General features: G+C 41.8%; 1 protein-coding gene across 1 annotated transcript in view; it reads right to left on the reverse strand.

Annotated features, from left to right (window-relative positions):
* ARHGEF28 (Rho guanine nucleotide exchange factor 28) overlaps positions 1 to 19,494 on the reverse strand; it is a 129,361-nt gene extending 109,867 nt beyond the window's left edge. Inside the window, exons 1-2 of the mRNA XM_032626938.1 lie at positions 19,285 to 19,494; positions 936 to 1,057 (exon numbers count right to left, since the gene is read on the reverse strand). Of these exons, the coding sequence (XP_032482829.1) occupies positions 936 to 1,057; positions 19,285 to 19,369 (207 nt within the window). The 5' untranslated portion in view covers positions 19,370 to 19,494. The remainder of the gene's footprint in view (positions 1 to 935; positions 1,058 to 19,284) is intronic.
* Between the last annotated feature and the right edge of the window lie 3,977 nt (positions 19,495 to 23,471).

Genomic DNA, 23,471 nt, shown 5'->3' on the forward strand with positions numbered 1-23,471 from the left:
CATTCAACCAATGGGCTGAACTTGAGACCTACTAGACAGGAAAAAAGTTTATATCAGAGAAAACATCCGTAAGTAATAGGGTTCAATATATGCACACTAACATAACAACAACAAAGGGTAAAACAGATTATTGCTCAATGAACATCTATATAGTGTTTCTTATGTAGGGATTAGGTTTTAAAGCCAGGGGGTAAAGCAGAAATTGCGTGCTGTCAGAATTACTCTTGAAACTCCCTTAAGTCTCTCATAAATTAGGGCGTGCAGAAATTTTCAGATCTATAACTAAACTTTAATTTTTATAAATATTAAAATTTGAGGATCACTGAGCTAGAGAAAAGATCAAAGAATAAATCCATACGTAGATGCACATTCAAACCATCCACCTGTATGAGTTTTCACTCACAAATCTCTATCAGGGAATGCGTGGAGAACTCTAAAGGGTTCCAGCTTCCCTACAACATGACACCATTCCGTTTTAATATTAAAGCTCTATAACCTAAGTACACGTTAACAGGTGTGTTGTGAGGATTAAGCAAGTAATTTGTGTGACAGCTTCACGTGGGGCTGACATCAAGCTCTGGCTCTCAGTGTTTGCTGGATTTGAATATGAATACTGCTTAATCAGGTCAGAGAAGAAATTGGTCTCCCAAATGTCATTTCCAGTTTTGGCCTCATGGATGAGCCCTCACACTCTTCTCCTTGAATGGTGTCCTAAGACTCCTCCCACAGTGCTTCTCAGTGGGAGCTACAGTGCGCTGTGTTCTGAAGGAAGGACCTACATTAAATGCTCATATGGCAAGATTTCACAGCAATATCACCTGGGCTGCACTTAGGCGGAAATTTTCAGAGGAACACAGTGATGCGGAATGTATTTCTCACATGCTCAGGTTTTGAAAAGAGGGCAGATCCCCCTAGTAACATCACTCACACCTTACCTGATCTATCACCATGCAGTTAGCATAGACTTCATCACCGCCATTCAGCATGTCAGAAAGCCGGCCAGCAGCAAGGAACGTTGGGGGATGCTTGGATTTTTTGAGGACATCAAAGGAACGATCTAGAGGAAAAACGAAAACAGGACAAATAATGTAGAAGGAATTTATTTTACAGTTAAGCTTTACCTTCTTAATCAAACCACAAGAAAAAAATCAAGATGGCATTTTGCTGTCTTCACATATTAAGATCAACACTGCAAATGAATAGCTCTAGATAAACAAATATGTGCCCATTCCAAGCAGTATTTTTCCAATCATGAGAGATGCGCATAAAAATCAATTAGAAAAAAAAAATCAATTAGGTTTTTAGCCTTCAATTCCTAACACTAAACTAAAACTCGTTTCACTTAATAATGTGGAAGCGTTAGTGATCATACTGTGAGCCTCGGACTCCACTGAAGTGTTCAGACTCCAGACCCTTTATTCAAGGACCCAAGATATATTGTCACTATTATATTTTATGTTTTGTTATTATTAATGGTGATTTTACCGTTTTCAGTGTGAGGTACAAGCTTATTAATACTAATCATAGTATATTATACTAATAAGAGATCCTTAATATCTGTAAATGACTTTACTAGGGTAGACTGAAAGTTATAGCCATAGCAAACGTCACCCTCACTGACATTCCAGTACGTTTTCTTCAGTAGGTACAAAAGGGATAGTGTTACGTCTATTCCATCAGAAATGGCACTAATCCTACCACCTGTCTTATTTATGTCATGGCTTAAAATCCAGGTAAGCCTGTGGGAATGAGTCAAGAAGTGGAAAAACATTAATAACTGTTGCGCTAATGTAACAGGAGTACAAAACTCTATTCTTTCCTGGAAAGTCCTAGATGACATTATAAAATTTACATACAAATATGTATGAGCCAAATGGCCCAGGCCTCAGATTCTACATCTAAGTATACCTCTTCCCCACAGAACAGTCAAGTGAGATTTAATTAAGCTTCTTGAGGAAATATACAGTGTAAAAGGAAAACATTGTTTATAGTGTCTCGTTTTATCAATTTATTTAAATAGTTAGCAATATAACATAGAAAGCCCATAAATACTTCATAAGTATAATTTTTATGATCAATTACTATATATTTTCATTCTAACTACAAAAAATAAAAGCATGTTCTAAAAGGTATAAATCAAGAATCTGACAAACCCAATGTGTTCTGAAGAAAATACTTGCTCATTTATCATTTTCCAGAATGTTTAAAAAACAATCATAAATAACTCAACATGGCCCTCTGAACTGTAATTAATCCAGCTTAACTGCTCTACAACATCTTAAGTTCACAGACTATAAAACAGCTGGCCTGGGAGGTTGGTTGTGCCCCTTTTTAACCATTTTGATCATGGCTAAATTAAGACTTCATTGAGAACTAGACTATCTTAAGAACTAACAATATACTCAACAAAACAACTGCAAACATTTGATGGATTTTAAGAACATAGAACTAGGGCTTCCCTGGTGGCGCAGTGGTTGAGAGTCTGCCTGCTGATGCAGGGGACACGGGTTCGTGCCCCGGTCCGGGGAGATCCCACATGCCGCGGAGCGGCTGGGCCCGTGAGCCATTGCCGCTGAGCCTGCGTGTCCGGAGCCTGTGCTCCGCGACGGGAGAGGCCACAACAGTGAGAGGCCCGCGTACGGCAAAAAAAAAAAAAAAAAAAAAAAAGAACATAGAACTAAATGAAATAGTACTCCAAATTTTCTGGCACCAGTGGATGTATTGGCCAGTTACCCAATATCCAAGTTCTTAATTACCAAGCGAGCAAGTTCTGTGTTCAGCACTGACCCTCATATCTCCAGGATGAGCAGGACGACGAACTACTTCCTTTTTCACATACACAGGTAAAAGTCACTCGGATTCAACTTTTTCTTCCACAAACAAATCTACCTAGCACAATATAGCAGATCAGAATCTATAAGGAGATCATACACAAGCAGTTAAATAAACTTAAAGATGGTAGAGTTACTTGGACCAAGTTGGGGTCTAATTTGTTTTCTGCATGATTAATTTGATCAGTGTTTTAGAAAATGATGGAATTTTTTTACAAAGACAGATCTATAATCTCTTATCTGTGATTTTGAAATCTAGATATCTCTGAAAATCAAAACTTTTTTCTTAAGTTTCGTTCAAAAATATATTTGTTGGCCTGACCTGAACTCACATGGGGCCCTGAAGAATCCCTATGTACCCCACTTGGTATGAACGTTCATACATTCTGTTGCAGAAATACTACCACACTAGATGATGGCACTGCCCTAGTGTATACTATGCAAGTCATATCATATATAAGCACCATGCCAATAAGATCTGAAAATTCTGAATTCCAAAACAAATATGGTCTCAAGAGTTTCAAAGAAGAGACTGTAGATCTCTATAAAATTAACCATAGCAGATATTAGACCAGTATTTCCCAAGATTTTGTTATTCTTCTACCAAATTCAGTTTTGCCATGTCTATAGATCACCTCTATATTATATTCTCTAGTAGGTTTTAGATTGACTCACCATTTTCCTTTGAAAAAAAATTAATTTTCATAGAAATACCTTATTCTCACTGTAAACAGAAAGCCAGTATTTCCTGTCAAAAGCAGAAGGGAATTATACATACTAAAACAAGGGAACACAAAACAATAAACTACATTCTGACTAAACAGTTTCCTCTCAAAGCTGAAAGTCTACAGGGCCTTTTCTCTGTCATAAAGGAAGAGTCTGAAGGATTTGAGAGGTGTTAAAGAGTCGATGGTGCCAACTGACTTCCTCCTTCAATCAGAAGGTCAAAAGAAAATGGAAAAGGAAATACCTGTCTTACTATGTGACTCAATGTCATCTAGTGTTAGGCTGGGACACCATCTCCAAGATCAACAATGCCCAGAAGAATTTACCCTACACTTTGGATAACTTGCCTAGACCCTGTTCTCATCCTGTTACTTAGGTAATGACAGTAAGTCTTGCTGGGGGAGGACACAACTGTGTCGTGAGAAGGGAAAATCTTCCTCCTCTCTAGATCTGTCATCCCAAACCTGCCATGTAGATTTTCTGAGTCACTCCTTGTAACTATTTATAAAACTGGCCCCCAAATCTTGTGCAGTATAACTCTCTGGAGCATCCATAGCTTCCACTTGCCAAAAGGCACCGAAAAATAATAGGATCTAAAAGTGAACACAGACCAGCAACCAAAAGGTGACACAGACTTACTAGACTTCCACTCCTTTATTAACTTCAACATTAGTCACTGCAAATAACGGGCTTCAAACCAGCAGAATAAGATTTATTGTGGAAAGAAAGTAAGTCTTAAAAAGTACCTTCAAATAAACATCAGCTACGTATATTAAAGTGGTTAATCCTCTACTGTGCTTCAGCCCAAAGAAAAAGCACAACGGTTTCATTAAAAAAAATAAAACTGATCTTCTCAAGAGTTTCAAGATATATGATTTCATTACTTCCATATGTAACCATTTAGTAGCAAATTAAGTGAAGAAGTATTGCCCCCCCACCCCAAAAAAAATGTCCTTCAGGTGTTTCGTCAATGACCATATGGAATTAATTTGCAATAAAAAAAATCAGCTCTTTGTCTTAAAGGAATGCTGTTTTGTAAATAGTTTGTCTTAGCAAAAAGCTAAGCAAAATCTAATCTTACAGTTTCGTTGATAGTATGAATTTTTAATATTTGGTAAACCCATATTTCAGACATGGTAAAAAAGTAACTAAAACTCAACTCCCATCCAGTAGCTGCCAATTTTAAATTAGTGAAGAGCAATGTATTGCAGTAATTGAGAGCAAGGGTCCTGGAATGCTTGGATTCAAAGCGCTATTCCACCATCTATTAGCTTGGGTGACTTTGGGCAAGTTACCTAACCTCTCTGTACCTCCATTACCTGATCTATAAAATACGAATGATAATACTTCTCTCTCACAGAATTGTTGTATGGATTAAATTGTTCAATGTTTTAAGTGATTAGAACACAATCTGACACAAAGAAGGATTTTAATCTGACACAAAGTAAGCACTATGTAAATTCTTGCTATTATTATACAAGTAAATGAGGTTGTATAGTTTTGATACTTTCATGTAGTTTTGCTTCTTAAAAAAAAAAGATTTCAACTTTGGTTATAACTTTTCACATTTAAAATTAACCCAAGGCAACTGGAATGCACAAAACATTCCATTTACTACACGAAGAGCTTTTAAAACGTTTTCACTCTTATTTCAGACTCAGCTAATGTTAAGAAACTTTGAAAAGTCCATCCTGAACAAAGTAACCAAAAAACAAAGCCAACCTGCCCATAAAATTTACCTCCAAGGATGTAAGGATGAGATCCTTACGAAATGGGAGAGATTATAAGAGTGGGACGAACAAAGCATAAAGTCAGGCAATCAGAGACAGCATTTCTCAAGAACAAAGGGAATATTTCAGAAACTACGATGTTCTAACATGATGAAGTGGACTCCGGCCAGGTTCTCCCTGCAGAATGCTTAGAGGATAAACAGTAACTCCGAGGGGATTCCCCATCTCTCCCCCCTCCCATTATTCTCACTGCTCTGTAATGTGATATATGGAACTCTACAGGGACTCCCCGAAGGAGAAATTTTCATTAGCATTTCCTTGCTATAATAGACGCTCTAGTTAGGTGACACAAGAGAGACAACTGAAAGTAAATACATTTCACCCAAAGAAGGAAGGAGAATTAGTACTAGTAAGGAGGAGAGGGAAAGGCAGATGCCTCCCCGTTCTCTGACATTTACACCTATCCCAACTCTGGCAGGAAACAGTTAATAGCAGCGACCAGCCTACGGCCTCTGCAACCTGATTTCTAATGAAATCCAACTCTCCCTCAAGAAGCTAAGGGAAAACGTGGCCTACTTGCCTGGTTATGTAAGAGACCCACACCCAGACATAAACAAACGCGGCTAAGGCAGCCTTCTGCAAACCTGTTGCTGACCTGGTTTGGTCCACTCTGGGTGCCAAGCTCTCGCTGTGAAAGGCAGGAAAGGGCCTCTCAGTTCAGATCTCTCTTGTGTGTACGTGTGTCCCTTTCTCTCTTTCATTCATTCAGTTTTGTTTTAAACCTAGAATGACTAACCACCACCAAAACAGGTAAGGCTGACTTTAGAGTTCTATTCCCAGCACTGCACTGAACCCACGCCCATCACGGTCACCACTGCCCTTCCTATTACAGAACCTGGTAGTCAGTTCTCAGGCCTCATGCCTCGTGTGACCTACAGCAGCCTTCGATACAGATGATCGCCCTTTTGCCCCTTTGTCTCTCTCTCTCTTCCTGCCTTTCCTTCTCAGTCTTCCTAGACTTCTAGATTTGGCAAGTTGCAGTGCTCCAGGGTTAATCCTCAAGCGTCTTCTCTTTCTCTCTGCACTCATTCCCCAGGTCACCTGAAAACGTGGCATCATGTACCATAATATAATGATGACTCCCAAATTTTCACCTCCAGCCTAGCCCTCTCCCCTGAATACAACTGTCTCCTTGGTATCTCCACTGAGCTGTGCAGAAGCCAGGTTAAGCACAACAGGTGTAAAACACAACTCTCCATTTTCCCTCCTACACTGGCTCCTCTCAATAAATAACAACTCTTGGAGTTGCCCTGACTGTTCTCTCTCTCAACTGAATAGATGCAGAACCTGACCTTTCCTCATCACCTCCACTACCACCCAGGGCACACCACCACCACCTTCCTGCCAAGACTATTACAAGGTACTGTCTCCTCACCGGTCACCTTGCATCTGCTCCTCTGTCCTAGTCTCCACGGCGTAGACAATGCACTCCTTTCACAGAGGAAATCAAATCATGCCATCCTCTGCACAATTCTCCAGTGGCTTCCCACCTCACCCTGAGTCAAAGCCAAACTTTAGCACAACCTACAGAGCCTAACTGAACTTGCCTGGGCCCCCATTCCAATACTGGGGGGAGTTTCCCACACACTCAAGCAATCCTTGGACACCAGCTGAGCGTCCTACAGCTCAACTCAACTCCGACACTACCTACCCGGAGACAGCATCAGATTTCCACAGGTTAAGGGTTCAATCCTACAAGCTGCCCACCGCCCCCCACCAACTTCAGATGTCAGTTGCAGGTTCAGGTTATTACCTGTGCTTCTGACTGGCTGCAGATTGGAGGTTACCACAAGCCCCTCCTTGGACTTCAGACTTCAGTCACTGGCTGAAACTCCGAGGTTCCCATGACTTCTTCCCCCGGCTTTGATTAATTTGCTAGACCGACTCAGAGACCTCAAATAAACATTTTATTTACCAGATCACCAGTTTGTTCTAAAAGGATCTAACTCAGAAACAGCCAGATGGAAGAAGTATATAGGGCAAGGTACTGGGAAAGATCGATGAGCTTCTATGCCCTCTCCTAGCAGGCCAGTCCCACAGCACCTCCACGTGTTCACCAACTGGAAGCTCCCCAAACCCAGTCCATTTGGGGTTTTGCGGAGGCTCCATTAAATAGGCATGATTGATTAAATCTTAGCCATTGGTGATTGAACTCAATCTTCAGCCCCCATCCTTTTTGGTCGAAAGTCACCTCATTAACATAACAAAAGCACCTGTATCACTTTTAGCACTTGCGACATTCTAAGGATGAAGACCAAATATTATTATTATTATTTTTTTACACAGCAGGTTCTTATTACAAATATTATTTCTTATTATAACCAGAATATCTCAATTACATAACCTGCCCCTCCTCCACCCTCAACCAACCTCTCTGAAGTCTGCTGCCCATTCTCCTCTTTCCAAGTTGGCCTTGCTGTTCTGTGCCTCAGGCCATTTACACCTGCTGTTCTACCGGGACTGCTTTTCTCCTGGATCCTCAGATGGCTCGCTCCCTCCCTTACTTTCTTCAGCTCTCTACTCAAATGTTATCAAAGAGGCTCTCCCTGACCATTATATATATCTATCAAATAGCAACCCCCTAAGCCCTGTTTTATTTTCTCCTACACCATATAACATCACCTAGCATATTATGCATTTATTGTGTATTGTCTGATTCCTTCTACTAGAATGTAACCTCCAGGAGAAGAACGACTTTGAAGGCTTTGTTCACTCCCCCAGTGCCTAGAACCAGGTCAGGTACATAGTAGATACTCAATAAATATTCTCCGAAGGAGTGAATACTTTCTCATTAAGAACACAAACTTTGTACCAGGTACAACTAAGAAACTATCCTCTTCTGGTCTAGTAAACTTTCCTCCAATTCTGAAGGTTTTCTTGTTGCCCAGCTGTTCTTGTGCTACTTCAGGCTGTGATGGGAGTGTCACTTGCTTATTTCTCTCATTCATTCGCCCATTTACGCATTCATTCTCTTTTTCAACATTTACTGAGTATCTACTGACTACCAGTCATTATGCTACCTGGCCCTCAGCCTCCATCTCTGACATCCTCAAATTACAGTCATTATGGACGATCCCCCAGGAGGTCCCCTGCCAAGACTCCAATCACGAGGCTGTCCTCCTTCTCTGGGCTCTTCTTGCCTGTTACCTCTGTGTTTTGTCCTGTGTTGTCTACCACATTTCAGTGATGAGAGTTTCATTTTGCCCCTGCTGTTAGAACAAGTAACTTTCCTGGTTGGTGTCTGAGCTGAAAACAGAACCTCGCATCGGGCAAACCACCACACAGATGCTAAGCACTTCCTGTGTGACACCATCCGACACACCCTCTGTAGCAGTAGCCCAGGAATATTACTTCTTAATCTCTTTATAAAATAGCAGGTAGGTTACTTTTAAAGGAATAATGGGACGATCAGGCCGATTTGCAAAGTAAAGGTACTGGAAGAAGATGATCAGGAAAAAAAAAAACATTAAAAGGGAAAGAGTAGAAGCAAACTATTAGGTACTTGAAGAGTAAGCATCTATTGGACACCTGTACCATATTGGGTACTTATACTGGTTAATATTACTATTATAGCTATCACAAATATAGCACTTCCTATGAGCCAGGCACCGTATGATTTTTATATATTAACTCGTTTGACTCCCAAAACAACCCAATAAAAGCTGTACTATTTGTTATTTCCATTTTGCAGATTAGGAAACTCTGGTGCTATTTTATTAACTTCCCAAGGTCACGTTACTAGTAAGCGGCAGCTCTAGATAGGGAGGTACTCTGCTAGGTAGTTCAAAGTACTTTGTTTAATAATGGGAGTTACTGAGTATCCTATTTTGAGCTAAAGAAAATGGTATTTGAGCAATGCCTGGTATTTTCCCATTAGGAGGTTTCATTAATCGGCTACAGTGTGACTTGTGCCTCGGTGTATTCGTTCACTTCCTGGGCCTGTGCTATCTGCCCCTGGAGATCTACTGCCAGAATATGACAATGTGAGCCTTGCTGAGAAAACATGCATGCAACAGAAAATACATGACGTCATCTGGGTTACCCACACAACAATATGCAAGATAACCAGGAAAAAACTGGGAAGATACACTAAGATGTTAACTGCTGTCTCTAGGTGACGGAGCACAGGTGGTTTTTACTTTCAACACTTTACTGTCTGTAATTTCTACATTTCTAATAACCATTTTAACAACTAAAATAAGGGGGAAAAAACAAGTCATGGTTTAAAAACTTGCCTCCTATTGTCAAAGAACGGCCGTAGGGACTCATGCAAAATAGGTTATCAGTAAATAACCGTATCAGATAATACACATGTAAACATATTAGCTGGAAATGTTTTACCCAAGAGTACCTAGTATTGTTTTTGCCCATCTGCTAACCTCACTCTCCATAACCACAGGAGGTATTATTATGTTCATTTTGTAGATAAGAAAGTTCTGGTCCAAGGAGGGTGATCACGCTCAGACATTATTAACTGATAGAAGCAGAACGCAAACACAGTGCTGACAGAGACATCCTTTCTCACTGCAGCTCACTACCTCCCAATTTCCCAAATTCAAATAGCACTTTGCCAAATTCTGAAATGTACAGATAGTCCCTTCTCCCCATGGTCCGAGTGTGCTCTAGAGGAAAGAACAAACCTGCCCTCACAAAAGAAAATGAACATTGTCAGGGTACACTGTCATTTCTCTTCTTGCCTGTTCTTCCTGTACGATTCCCTTAGGATTTTCCTGATATTAGTCTTGGCCTGGAACATCTCTTGGCCTTACTCTTCTAAGCTGGACTTTAAGTTACAAAGGGGATCCATCCAAATTCCAAGATTAGCCTCAGCTCAGGAATTTCCTGTGGGTCATGTGTAAGCTAATGTTACTCAGAAGACTTCAGTTCACACCAAGATGTGCCTGGGAGAACCCAGGGAACCTTTGTCTACCAAACTACAGTGGCTCGAACATGGATCCAAATGTCCAATTCACCCTCAGAACTCAACTCACCCTCCTAGGATCCCGTTAAAAAAAAAAGGAAAGTAAGCCCTGGGATGAGATCAGGCCTCTCAACCAGCCCTGTTCACAACAGTAACAGCTGAGGACCAAGTGAACAGACTCCAGAAGTGCTGGGTGTGAGCGCTGTTTCTCCAGTTCTCTTCCTCAGATCTGCAGTTTAAAACCCCTTCAAAACAAGAAGTTACAACTTGGCACTCTAAAATCAGATCCTAAAAGAAGTCCTTTCTGCTGTTTTGAGAGACCTAATTATCAAAAATATTGAAGAAGAAAACAAGCCTTTTCCCTCATAATACACTGAAGGCACCGAGGGAGGTGGGCAAAGAGAAGGAAGAGAGGGAAAGAAAATACAGGCTCAGAGAACAGCTACAATTTTCTCCCAACCCTTCCCAGGTCCTCATTCCTAATTATAGTAGCACAAAGTAGCCTTCAAGAGGACATATGTTTATGTTTGAAAAAGGAGGACTCAAATATGTAAACTTTCTTCTGCCCTTGCTTCCCCCAAGCTATCAAGGAGATGTTCAGTCATGTGTGGTGTGTATGTAGACCTTGGTGTGATGCGATTTAATCAGCAATTCCTTTCCTTCTTGATGCAGTTCTCCAAAGCCTGCAGCCAATTCGTCCACAGAAAGGAAAAACGGGCAAGCTGAGGGGAAAGAAACTAACACGTTATACAAACACCAGAACAGAAGTGAAAGACTTCAAAGAAAGTGGCAGAACGTGGACAAGACCACTTCAGGTGACTGTAGACAAAATATATGGGCAAAGTGATGAAGGAGATGCTTCTGTATGCTATCATCACAAGAAACCCTATGAGTAATTCGAATCCTGCATAACCTTACGGAAAGACACAGGCACATAAATATGATTGTGCCCACTTCAAAAGTCACCAGGAGCTCCAATTCTCCTGCACCTAGCCCTAGAGCCATGTGTTTTGCCCCCCTTAATATCCCCCAAACTGAGTTCTACTGCAGACAAGGAACTCCACCAGCAAAATAGAGACTTCTCCACTGAAATGTAAATTCTTTCTTTTTCTTTTTTGTTTTGAGGTATAATTGACACATAACATTAGTTTCAGATGTACGACATAATGATTCAATATTTGTATATGCTGCAAAGTGATCACAGTAAGTCTGGTTAACATCCATCACCACAGAGAGTTACAATTTTTTTTTTCTTGTGATGAGAACTTTTAAAATCTACTCTGTTAGCAGCTTTCAAATACCTTTCACTTATTTTGGGTGAAAGAATATTTTGAATTAGTGAACACGTGAATAGTGGAAAGCACTGCCTAGCACACCTGCAAATTGTTCTGCCTTTCTCCTCGTCGGGAATTTCTGGTTGGTTCCTGAATACTGTTTCATTAGCCTGAGCAACTTTGGGCAGGTTAGCATGAATGAGAGCTGGATAGGAGATTTGTTACAATTCATAACCAGGGCTTTCCATTGGCAGGGGCAATGGAGGCCAAAGGCACAAAACCCGTGGTTTCTCTGCCCGCAGGGAACAGTGTGAGATAGGTCGGGGGCTACTCTGGGGGTGGCCTGGCTTTTCTCCCTTCCACTCAGGGCTCTGAAGGAGGTCACCTTGCAGGCTGCCCCACCCCATCACAAGGACAACCACCACCAAGCACCCTCGGTGAGAGAGCAAGGGCAAGCAGCAGGGCCAGGGCCAGCATTCCTGGGCTACTCCCAGTTGCCTGAGAGGTGAGAATGGATCCTCAATATCACACAGGCCTCTGAGAAGAACAGGAAGTGACTGAGATGAGTCCTCATGGCCGACCACAGGCCCACCACGGTGCAGAGGAAAGGGCCCCGTACCAGATGTTCTTAGGGAAGCGTGTCAGCCAGAGGCAGATTCCGAGGTCTCTGTAGTGTAAGAGCCAAGGTGAGGCCAACTCAGTGAAGGAGAGTCCTGGGTCCTGACCAACACCGGGGAGAGGATCCAGCTGCAGGACTGTGGTCACAGATGCCAGAACACTCAATAAAACAGTGGTGCCTCAGGGAAGAGCTCACGTCAGCAGATCTGCAGCAGAGACCAGGAGGACCCTGGGGCCTCCTCCACACTACCACCAACTTACCCCCCACCCTCACCAGGAAATCACATTCAATGCCAGCCTGGCAAGAAAGGAGGAAGAAATCTGAGAGAGTAGATATTTTCCTTAAAAAGACTGAGCAGTTACCAAAAATGACTATTTTCATTATTGCATCGGATCAAGTTTTCTATGTTTGACTAAAATATACCCTTTCTTGTCCCCACTGTCTAGAGGGTAGGACGTCATAAGAAAGGTCAGATCTATTATAGATAAAATAGAGAAATAAAGGCAAAATAAAGAAATAAAGGCAAAATGAAAAGCATCTGAGTGTAGTGTAGTAAAACTGTGCATAATACACTTTCACTACTTACTGCTTGCTTTCTGTGATCCAGCTATTGGAGATGTGAAAACAGGTCAGCTCCACCTTCAAGGAATTCAGTGTCTTAGGGGTGAGGGACACTAAATAATAGTTGTGATACAGTAATGTGAGGGCTGTGATAAAAATATACATGAGCCAGAGTGGCACAAAGGAGAGAACGATGAACTCAAGGGAATTCACGGGAGGCTTCCAGAAAAAGGATCCTCAAGCCGCATCTTAAAGGGCAAGTTAGAGATTTCTAGTTGGAAGCGGGAGAAACAGTCACCTGGATTTGCTAAACGCAAAGTAAAAGGGGGAGGGGAAAGATTTACTGAAGCCGTGTGAGGGCAACTCCAAAACTGAAGGAATTTGATATCCAAGCCTTGAGAGGGGGGCATCTTGGCAGCAACAGGCCCCCAAGGACTAGAACGAGGATCCTACCACAAGACTGCTTCTCTTTACATGTGCGCAGTATTTCCTCCCACTACAGACTGCTTTCTCCCAGCTAACGGCTTCCATCCCACCTTTCCAGCGCTGCTACCCAAGAAGGAAGACATCTGCCTCCAGATTCCAGTTTGAAGAATACCAAGGAAACACACTGATTTACCAAGTTGAGATCATGTGCCCACCCTGGGACAACAGCTGTGGCCAGGCAGGAGGAGTGTTGTGATCGGGCCACCTGGGTGGGATGCCCACCCCACTGCATCCAGGAAGGCAAGGTCATATGAGAAGGTGGCAGCATCATTTGGACCCATGGCCAGAGCAGTGGAGGGGCCGCCCACTAAAGAATGTGTGTGCTGTTCAGTGAAGGGCAAGAGAATGTGAGGCAGACAGAACCAACGCTCCAGGCCAAGTTAACACTTGGCCCCTCTCTATGTTTCCATGCCCCATGAATCAACAGCGCACAAGCCCGGGCTATCGTCCATCACCTTGATACACTCTATGTATGCCTGACTCTGTCCATTTGCTTGGAAGGACAGTCTATTAAAACCCCACCAGTTCACCGCAGACTATTGAAATGGCATCCCTTTCATGATGCCCTCAACATGAACTGGTCTCTTCACCTTGAACTTTGACAGTAATTTGTCCTGAGCTCCCCTGTTGGACTTACCACATTCTGCCTTAATTAATATATCTGAATAAACCACCATTGGTCCTTCCCCAAAACCGGAGTGGTAGGCAGGAATCTCTTGAACACGGGGTGATAAATTAGAATAGTGCCTCCTTTCCACTGACAGGAGTTAATGCAGAAATGCACCTTGCCTAAGAATTTGAACTAACTCAAAATAAAGGGAAAAAATCAGTTTCAAATATGTAGCTATGTGGTTTGGCAACACGCTTGTAATGGGCCTCCTCTCCCAGGCTGACAATGGTAGGCCTCCTGGCAGAGCCTGAAATTGAAACTGCTCCACGTGAGGTTATCTGTCTTCATTGTGAGCCAACGAAACCTTAGTAGTTATGTCACCTTTAGGAAAATGTTTCTCTTCCTTAAGAAGGATTTCTGTAGTGACTTATTCCTCCTATGGTATTCAGGCATCCTTTGGGGAATTTCTAGATGGGATACATACATGTACATGAAACTGTGTATGTATTTAACAAAACTTCTTGAAAGAAAGGAAGGGAGGGAGGGAGGGCAGGAAACAGGAAGGAAACAAGTAAGTCCATGAGACAAAAGTAACTCACTTCTAAAAATTATCATTAAACCTTCTGAAATGTCATCATACCTTTAATACGTACCAGGTCAGGGATTATTTTTCAGATTGGGTACCTGCTCTCCAAACACTAAATGAGCTCATGAGATAGCCCAAGACAGTGGTCTCATGCTTCTTATCTCCATTCCCAGCACACTCACTCTCTCGGACTTTATCTTTCTCTGTCTGGGACAAACCTGGGAAGCTTCCAGGATACACTGGAAGCTCTCCCATACCATCCTTTTCTCAGTTCATCCTGCCTCTTATGCCCCTCACCCGACTGTCCAATGCTCCAGTCATCCATTTATCTCTTCCCTCACAAGCCAACAATGTGTGTCAGTACTAGATACATATGTGTGTGGATGTAACAAGACATAGGAATAGCACTAACATTTTACTTCCCCAGTGTCCACTGCCACCTCTATTCCTAGTCCAAGATGCACAGGACAGGGAGAAGCTACAATGGTGAGATACAATGGCACCTTGTGAATATAAGACAGCTACCCAGGGCTTCCCTGGTGGCGCAGTGGTTGAGAGTCCGCCTGCCGATGCAGGGGACGCGGGTTCGTGCCCCGGTCCAGGAAGATCCCACATGCCACGGAGCGGCTGGGCCCGTGAGCCATGGCCGCTGAGCCTGCGCATCCGGAGCCTGTGCTCCGCAACGGGAGAGGCCACAGCAGTGAGAGGCCCACGTACCGCAAAAAAAAAAAAAAAAAAAAAGATAGCTACCCATTGAATTCACCATCCCTTACCTCTACTAAGAGGTGGTGAAACACACTGGAAAGAACAAAACCTTTAAAGTCAAGGACTATGTCCTGTTGAAGGTCTGGCTCTGCATGTATTAGCCCTGATCTTGGGCAACTCATTTCTCTGAGCCTCAGAGCCCCAAACTAATAAATGAAGATGACACCTGACATACAGGTCTTTTATAAGATAACACATGTGAAAACCATTTTGTGTACAACGAATGAATGCCATTCACCTTATTTTACCATGCTTTCTGTTCTCTGTATTTCTTGGTATGGACTTGGACATAACTTTAAAACTCTTTAAGCCTCAGTTTCCTCAACTGTAAAACAGGGATAGTATCTTGAGTTATTTTGAGAATCAAATGTTATAAGTATAAAGTACCTACCACAGCTTAGTAAACAATGGTTATTATGATTAATAAAGTAGTACATACATACTAGTTATTTTGACTATGACTACAGAAAGTTTGGTCCTATCTAAGCTCTTCAAGGTTGTTAAGTTTTCAAATAGGCATCGCCTCTTGCATCAGCAAAAAAAAAAAGCAGTCTTTCACATTTGTGTCATTACAGAGGCATGTGATGGATATGAGCTGGAGCAGGAGAGAATGAGACACACGGCATAAGTGGATGAAAGGCACAAAGAGAAGAAGAGCTCAACACTTTCTGGGACCTGATGATTCATACTAAAATGCATTTTAAAGACAACAATTATGGGGAACTTAGGTGAAGTCCAAACCCTATATTTAAAAATTTTTCATTAGTAAAAATTAAATGTCTTCGTTGACTCTCCTACTGAAATCAACAAAACGAAAATCCAGGCATTCCTGGAGTCCTTGAAGTGGACAGTCATGGATTCTAGCCCACACCAATCATTAACCACTCAGTTTCCAGTACAGCCTGTCCTGGGCTGCCCACAATATGACAAAGGGCAACTTTGATATCCCAGGAATACATTTTGGGCAGTTTGGTTTTAACTGCTTTCACCCTCTGCTTACATCGCATTCCCCTCTAGACACCAGTCATTTCCAAAGGCGTTGCTGCTAAGTTAGATCCTTTTCTCTTTCCTTCTGAGGGCATGAGGATAAGAAAGTAGTAGATGTGGCTTTTAGTTAACATATAAGTATTGATGGGTTTCAAGAAAGCAGTAGATGTGGTTTTTAGTTAATATATAAATATTGATGGGTTTCTGCTAATCCAATTTTCCTCTTATTACCAAACCCTCTAAATTTTCACTTCTCGAAACAAACCAGTAATGTGTACGTGTGTCTATCAAAGAACAGTGATAATAAGGCAGGAGGGGATATTAAAAGAAAGAGAATACTAACAAGGAGGATCAGGACACAAAAAAGAAGAGAGAATAAAAAATATTTCTGACCAAATATGAAAGGTTTGCTAGTAAGCCAGAAATCCCAAGCCCTCAACACCCCTTCAAGATTTCCCAGGAGACCAGAACCCACATCCTGAGAATGATGTCGGTGATGATTAGAAGGAAGGAAAGACTAAGGAAGAAACTCAAGCCACCTTAGTTTTAAAGACTGACAGAATAAGGGACAAGAGACCACAGCTTTTCACAACCTAACCACGGAACTGAAAAAAATCAGGTTCCTTGGTGCTTCTTCTACTATATGAAGGTGGAACATCTGTATCCTGGGAGAGGTAGGATCCATTCCAAATGCTTAAGATCCCTGTAAGCAGGGACAGTATCCGTCTCATTCACTATTTCGTCCCACCCTCTAGGAAGCACCTGGCACTCTGGACATGCTCACTGAACACTCAAATGATTCCCCATCACTTGACTTCTTTGGGCCCCATCATACTCACCTATAAAATGAGGTGGTTGGGCCTGGTCATTTCTAAGGCCCTTTTGGCTGTAATGTCTATGGTTCTGGGATTCCGTTCAGCTGACATTACAGTGTGACCAAACCCACCCTTCACACCTAGGTTGTCTTCATTTAACAGACAAAGTTAGCATGGGACACAGTCTGACCATCCCCAGCTCTCTGCTACCGATCTTAGTTTCACTTGTCCTTTGTTTATCAGTGGCCAATAGTTAATCATTTTCAAATCCCAGGTACCTGCTTTCACTTGAATTGAGTTTAATTTATACATGGCTATGTTATGACTTTCTGCTGTAGTTCAAACTGGCTGCGCTCCAGCTTTGGATTTCAAAGGAGAACGTGATTAACGCATTCCCTACAACTCCACTGTGACTCTCAAGGTTCTCCACTGGCCTCCTAATCATTAATCCCACATCTCTCCAGGCTGTTAGGCTACCTAACGAGGCCTCCCTACAACATAGGCATCCAATCCGCTAGCCAGGCAATATAAACACAAACCTATATAAAGCAGATTATTCCCCAAATTTAACTGGATGAGAATTAGCACAAAGATTTAGTAGTCTTACAGAACTGCTACCTGCCCTCAAGAATTTCTCCATGTACGAGAACTAATAACATTCACTCTAAGGAATTAAGGACTTCGTGTATCTCCCCTCTCAGAAGTCATTTAAAAGTTTTTAAAAAATTATTTGGAAACAATTTCAAACTTCCAGAAAAGTTGAAAGAATAAGAATAGCACAACGGACACCAATACATCCTCTTTACCCAGATTTACCTATTGTTAACATTTTACTCCATTTTCCATTTGAATCTGAGCTTGCTTTCACATGCACACATTTGTGCGCCCTATAGATACTCCCCTCCCCCCGAAACAATTCATGGTAAGCTGCATTTATATCATGGCCCTTTACCCCCAAAGAAGAAGCAATTACATTTTAAAATAGGATATAAGGAAAATAGAATGTTGTACAAATGTTTTAAGTCCCCAGTGATAGACCTTCAAGAATGGCAATGAACAGCGTGGGAGATTTGCTCAGGGTGAGGCTTTCTACTATTCCTAGAGAGTCAACCCACTTTATTCCTGGGATCAGCCTTGATCCCAGGCCAAGAGCAAACACACACGCACGCGTGCGCGCGCACACACACACACCCCTCCATTTTATTTTAGAAGGAAAAAGAAGCCTTGGAATGAAACAGGAACGGTGACAACCGCCAGCTTCCATTTTTCTCCAGGTAAAGCACAGGGTGATATGGTTGGTCATTCTGTTCTCAAGAGAGAATTCTGCTTCCCCAGGACAAAGCTACAGAGGCGGCCCACTTTCAGAAACACCTCTTGTGCTTATAAGCTCACAAAAATGTTTCTGTTTGAACTAAAAACATAACCACATAAAGTCCCTCTACAACACAAGAAAGGGCTACTCACTACCTTTCTAGCTTTGATAAACCTCAGAAGGCAACAATCACCATCTGCTGGGGATGGTGCACCGGATACTCAGGCCACCTCCGCTGTTCCCTAACACCAACTTGTCCCTTGGTTTCCAAGACCTGCACCACAAGAGTGGGTGCAGGTGAGGGGGAATAAGCAGCGTGAAGCCACTCCATTATTATCACGCTGCAAATAAATAGCTCTTCTGCCTTTGGCAGGAAAGCATTTTGCATACTTGGTAATTACTGTTAATAAACTTTTTAATATGTGATTGCATCCCCTGGAGAAATAGAGGCTTTCTTACTGAAATTACTTTCTTAAAATCCCTTCCTTAGAGCATCTACAAAATCAAGAAAGTAGAGTAGAAAATAAAGAATTTTGTTAGGTGTAAGAAATTTTTTTTAATTAGCACACACTTGAAAACTAAAACACAAATGCAGCGGACACCCGGTACTAAGCGCACGCATAGTTCTCTGCACACCCCACAAAGACCAGACACATTTAAATCAACAAGACACTTTATTGTCAAGGTAACACCAAGGTAACTGAGCAAATGAATCCGAAACATTTACCTTGCACTAAACTCCCCCCCCTTTTTTTTTTAAAGGAATAGTGCATGCACAATACAGCACAAAGGAAGATTTAAAGTGAAAGGAACACAAGAAGGATGAGTAGGTTTACCTTAGAAGTCTATCTATAAAATATTTATATTATAAGAGTTTTATGAAGACATGTATAAACATGCACTTATCAGAAAGAGTCTTGCAAAGCAACGAGGAGAAGAAAGGTAAGAATAGGAAGATGCCTGGCTTGGCTCCGGGGGTAGTAAAAGATCGCGTGATCTACCTTGTTTGGACGCCCTCCGTCGAATCTTCATTTTGGGGAAGGAAGGCCACGAGTAGTTAAAAGGTGAGTCCGAGTCAGAATCCATCTTTTTGTCTTGATGAAATCAACAGATTCAACAGCAGAGACTCAGGAAGAACTCGGACATCCCCAGCCAGGAGGCGAGTCTCCCGTGTGATGTAAAAGGAAGGAATGGGGCTGGGTGAAAGCTGCGAACACCGGGAGGGAGAGGCAATAAATGTTTTTGCTTCCTTCAGGCGTTCAGGCATGTAGACCAAGAAGGAGGCTATAAATATGCAAGCCAAACTGGGAAAGTAAAAGGAGGCGAGCACAGCAGCTCAGAGTGGTACTGGTACACCGCAGTCCAGTTATTCAAAAGGTCACTGGGAGCAAATGAATCATTAACTCTCTTCTCGTTGCTGGAAATGGAAATGAAGAAGAAAGGTAACCGCGAATTGAAAGAGAGCCGCCTGAGACTCAAGAAAACCCTCCCAATGCAGACGCCTGTTTTGGTCGGGAGCTAGAGGATCATTTCTCAGAAAAGCCACCCTGTGCAGCATGAGATAAAGGTTGAGGTTTATGCGTGTGGACAGCCAGAAAGCTCCAGTACACAGACAAATAAAGGCCGTCATACTCAGGGCAGGGGTTTTTCCAGAGCAATCTATTCTTTCATACCATTGGCAGCTTTTCAGATCTAAGAGCCAAAACAACTCTGATAATTCATTTAACAATCCAGTCTCCCCGTCCTTTTAATCCAAAAGGGGTTGGAAGCTTTAACTTTTAACCAGAATCGTACTTATTAAATTCATGTAAAGTCATCTACTTTACCGTTTAGCACAATTGGGGCGTTTTTTCTCAAATTGTCACCAAGTTTGGCCATCAGTCACAAGGAGCTGGGCGCCTTTGGGGCTCTGATCTAAACTCACAGTCCATCTCAATGGAGCTAGCGACTAATTTACCACAAACCAACAGTTCTTACACAGTCTCCCTGAACAACTCGTCGGTAATTAGCATTCAGTAGAAGCCCATTACTGCCTCCCCATAAATCGTTGACACTGCTCAAACTTACTTCTCTAAACCCCCACCGGCAGGCGCACAGATACATGGGCCCCAAATAAGCTCCAGCACGGCAGCCAAGGTCTGCAGCAGAAAAAAAGTATATCCCAAGTCTCGTACGGGAGTCTCTTTTAAGCATTTCTTTTCACAGAAGCATTGTATTTTGTTTTGAGGGCATCTGACGGCCAAATAAACTAAAGGAGAGTGGAAACAATGTGAGGATCCTTTCAACTCTGCAGACCTGGAACATGACAATATGTGTCTTAATTAACATTCATCTCTTTACTTCAATTATTTCAAAAATTGTTGGCACTCTCGTGCCATGCTGTGTGAGAAAACAGATGCATAACCTGCTCCCTGATAGCTAATCCTGTCTGATTGGGCTGGGGTTGGGTGAGGGGTACAGATAGATGCGAAGGAAATCAGAATTACATACGTCACCTCTGTGTTCATATGGGTTGCTATGTAAATACAGCATACAAGTTGATCAGCTATAAGCTATGTAATGACAAGCATCACAACTAAATTAAAACAAAAAATACATTCTCTACTTTGTGACCTTTTATTTGAAGAATAAGTACATATTTTTCTTACTCAGCTGGAGCAACTGTAAGGAAAAATTACTCTCAACTCTACTATCAGATAAGAGAGTTTTAGTCCATACACAACTTTCTATAAGAAAATAGATAAAATCTTGTGAACGGGTTTCCATTCATTCTCAGTTTTAGGACTTAGAACACTGTAGGCAGCTGCTAAACGAATGAATGATTTACACAGTTAAGTCCCAACCCGTAGACGAAGAATCTTTATATGACAGCTGTAATAGTTTTAGTAAATATCTGCTAACTGAAGTGTGTATCTTGACCCAAAAAAAAATGCTATGAGAACTCTGGTAAAGTGTTTCAATATATATTTGCATTTTATTCATCATAACAGTGTCTACATTTGCAAACAGCAATACTGTTGGGTGGAGAAAACCCTTTGTTCTCTAAGGCTCCATACAATACTTGGGGTGTGCACAGAATTCTTGCCTGCCTGAGAGATGTCCAGAGACCCTAGAAAGGGACCCTCCACAAGTGTAGACAAACACCATTTGGAAATGAAGGTACTGGGTCAGGAAATACTGTTATCTTGCTCATTACCATGCAAAGTAAAGTTTTAGAGCCACTAAACCTGGGATAAATCCCAGGTCAACAAACTACTGGAGTGGGCTGCTTCTCTCTTAGGCACCAGAGACAGGTCAGAAGACCTTCAGGACAATGCAGAGATATGAAAGAACTTTGTAAAATGCAGTTCTTGAGTTGAGATGCCAGGTAGGTGCATCTCAATCTAATTATCCCCAAAGCACAGTCCTTGTTGACTAATTCCATATCAACTGATTGTTGATATAGAAATTATTCTGGCAATAAAACTACTAGAATTACCCAACCAGTACACATGAGAAACCCAACAAGAGACTTTCCAATCTAACTTGCTTTATTATTTATCGACATGGTTTAAAGAATAAATTGAGTTTACTGACCAGCAGTGTGCGTAGTTAATATAAAAAGTGGAGTATCAAATATTGTGTTGACAGTCTTTTTTTAGGCCAACTCGTTTTCTTACCAAAGAATCTCTCCTGAATATGGGTCATTTATCCTCCTTGTTTTCTACAGTAATTGAGTTTGTCCCAGCGTTGGGTCAATGTGATTGCATTTAAATTAATTCAAGATGTTATTTACATCTCATTCATATTCAACGGCTTAATTTCTTTGCTTTCTCTGACGGGCTGATTGCAATTGCAGTTGGCAGAATTCAATGATACATCCCCAAGGCCACTTTCTCACCAGATATCATACAACCATGACAACGTAAGAATGTAAATGATTTCATCAGCCTTACTGTGCCCGCTCTAATTAGAAAATCCTTTACTTAGAAAATAACCTCCATAAAGTCTCAATTATCCAGGACACATGCTGTCACCTACCTCTCAACAATGATAAAACTGAACCTCCCTAGAAGAGTATTCATATTTCAATTTAAATTACAGTATTTGTACAGTTTTCTTATCCTCCATTGGGATCCAAAATTCCTTGAGGACAAAAACTGTGTTTTACGTTCATATTTTTTTTTTTTTTTTTTTTTTTTTTTGCGGTATGCGGGCCTCTCACTGTTGTGGCCTCTCCCGTTGCGGAGCACAGGCTCCAGACGCGCAGGCTCAGCAGCCGTGGCTCACGAGCCCAGCCGCTCCGCGGCATGTGGGATCTTCCCGGACCGGGGCACGAACCCGTGTCCCCTGCATTGGCAGGCGGACTCTCAACCACTGCGCCACCAGGGAAGCCCTTACGTTCATATTTTTAAGGAGCCTCAAGCTGAAAAGAAAAAGTACGGGATTTTGGAGACACATATAGATGGTCGCCGGCTTATGATGGTTCAACTTAGGATTTTTTGACGTTACCGATGGTGCAGAAGCAACACGCATTCAGTAGAAACTGGACCTGGAATTCGGAAGTTTGATCTCTTGCCAGACTGGCGATATGCCCTATGACACTCTGTCATGATGCTGAGCACTGGCAGCGAGTACAGATCCCAGTCAGCCACACGATCATGAGGGTAAACACCCTATACGCTTACAGCCATTCTGTACCCATACAATCATTCTGTTTTTCAGTTTCATTACCGTATTCAATAAATTACGAGATATTCAACACTTTATTATAAAATATGCTTTGTGTTAGATGATGATGCCCAATTGTAGGCTAATGGATGTGTTCTGAGCATTTAAAATATGCTAGGCTAAGCCAGGACGCTCAGCAGGTTAGATTTATTAAATGCATTTTTCACTTATGATATTTTCAACTTATGATGGTTTTATTGGGGCATGACCCCATCATAAGTCAAGGAAGATCTATATATCTGGACTCTGTCACTTATTTACTTAGTGGTCCTAACCAAGTCACTCATACCTTCTGATGCTCATTTGTTTCCTATAAAATGGGATATCTCTACTTCAAAGAGTTGTAAGGATCAAATGAGATTATAACAGTAAAGAACATACGTTTTCACTAAGTTTTAGTTTAAATGTTAACTGTAAATAAGGTTTCCCTTTCATTATATTTCTCTCCTGTATTATAGACACTGAAAGATTCTTATCT

The sequence above is a fragment of the Phocoena sinus genome, chromosome 3 (assembly GCF_008692025.1).
Source record: "Phocoena sinus isolate mPhoSin1 chromosome 3, mPhoSin1.pri, whole genome shotgun sequence".
Taxonomy (NCBI): Eukaryota; Metazoa; Chordata; class Mammalia; order Artiodactyla; family Phocoenidae; genus Phocoena; species Phocoena sinus.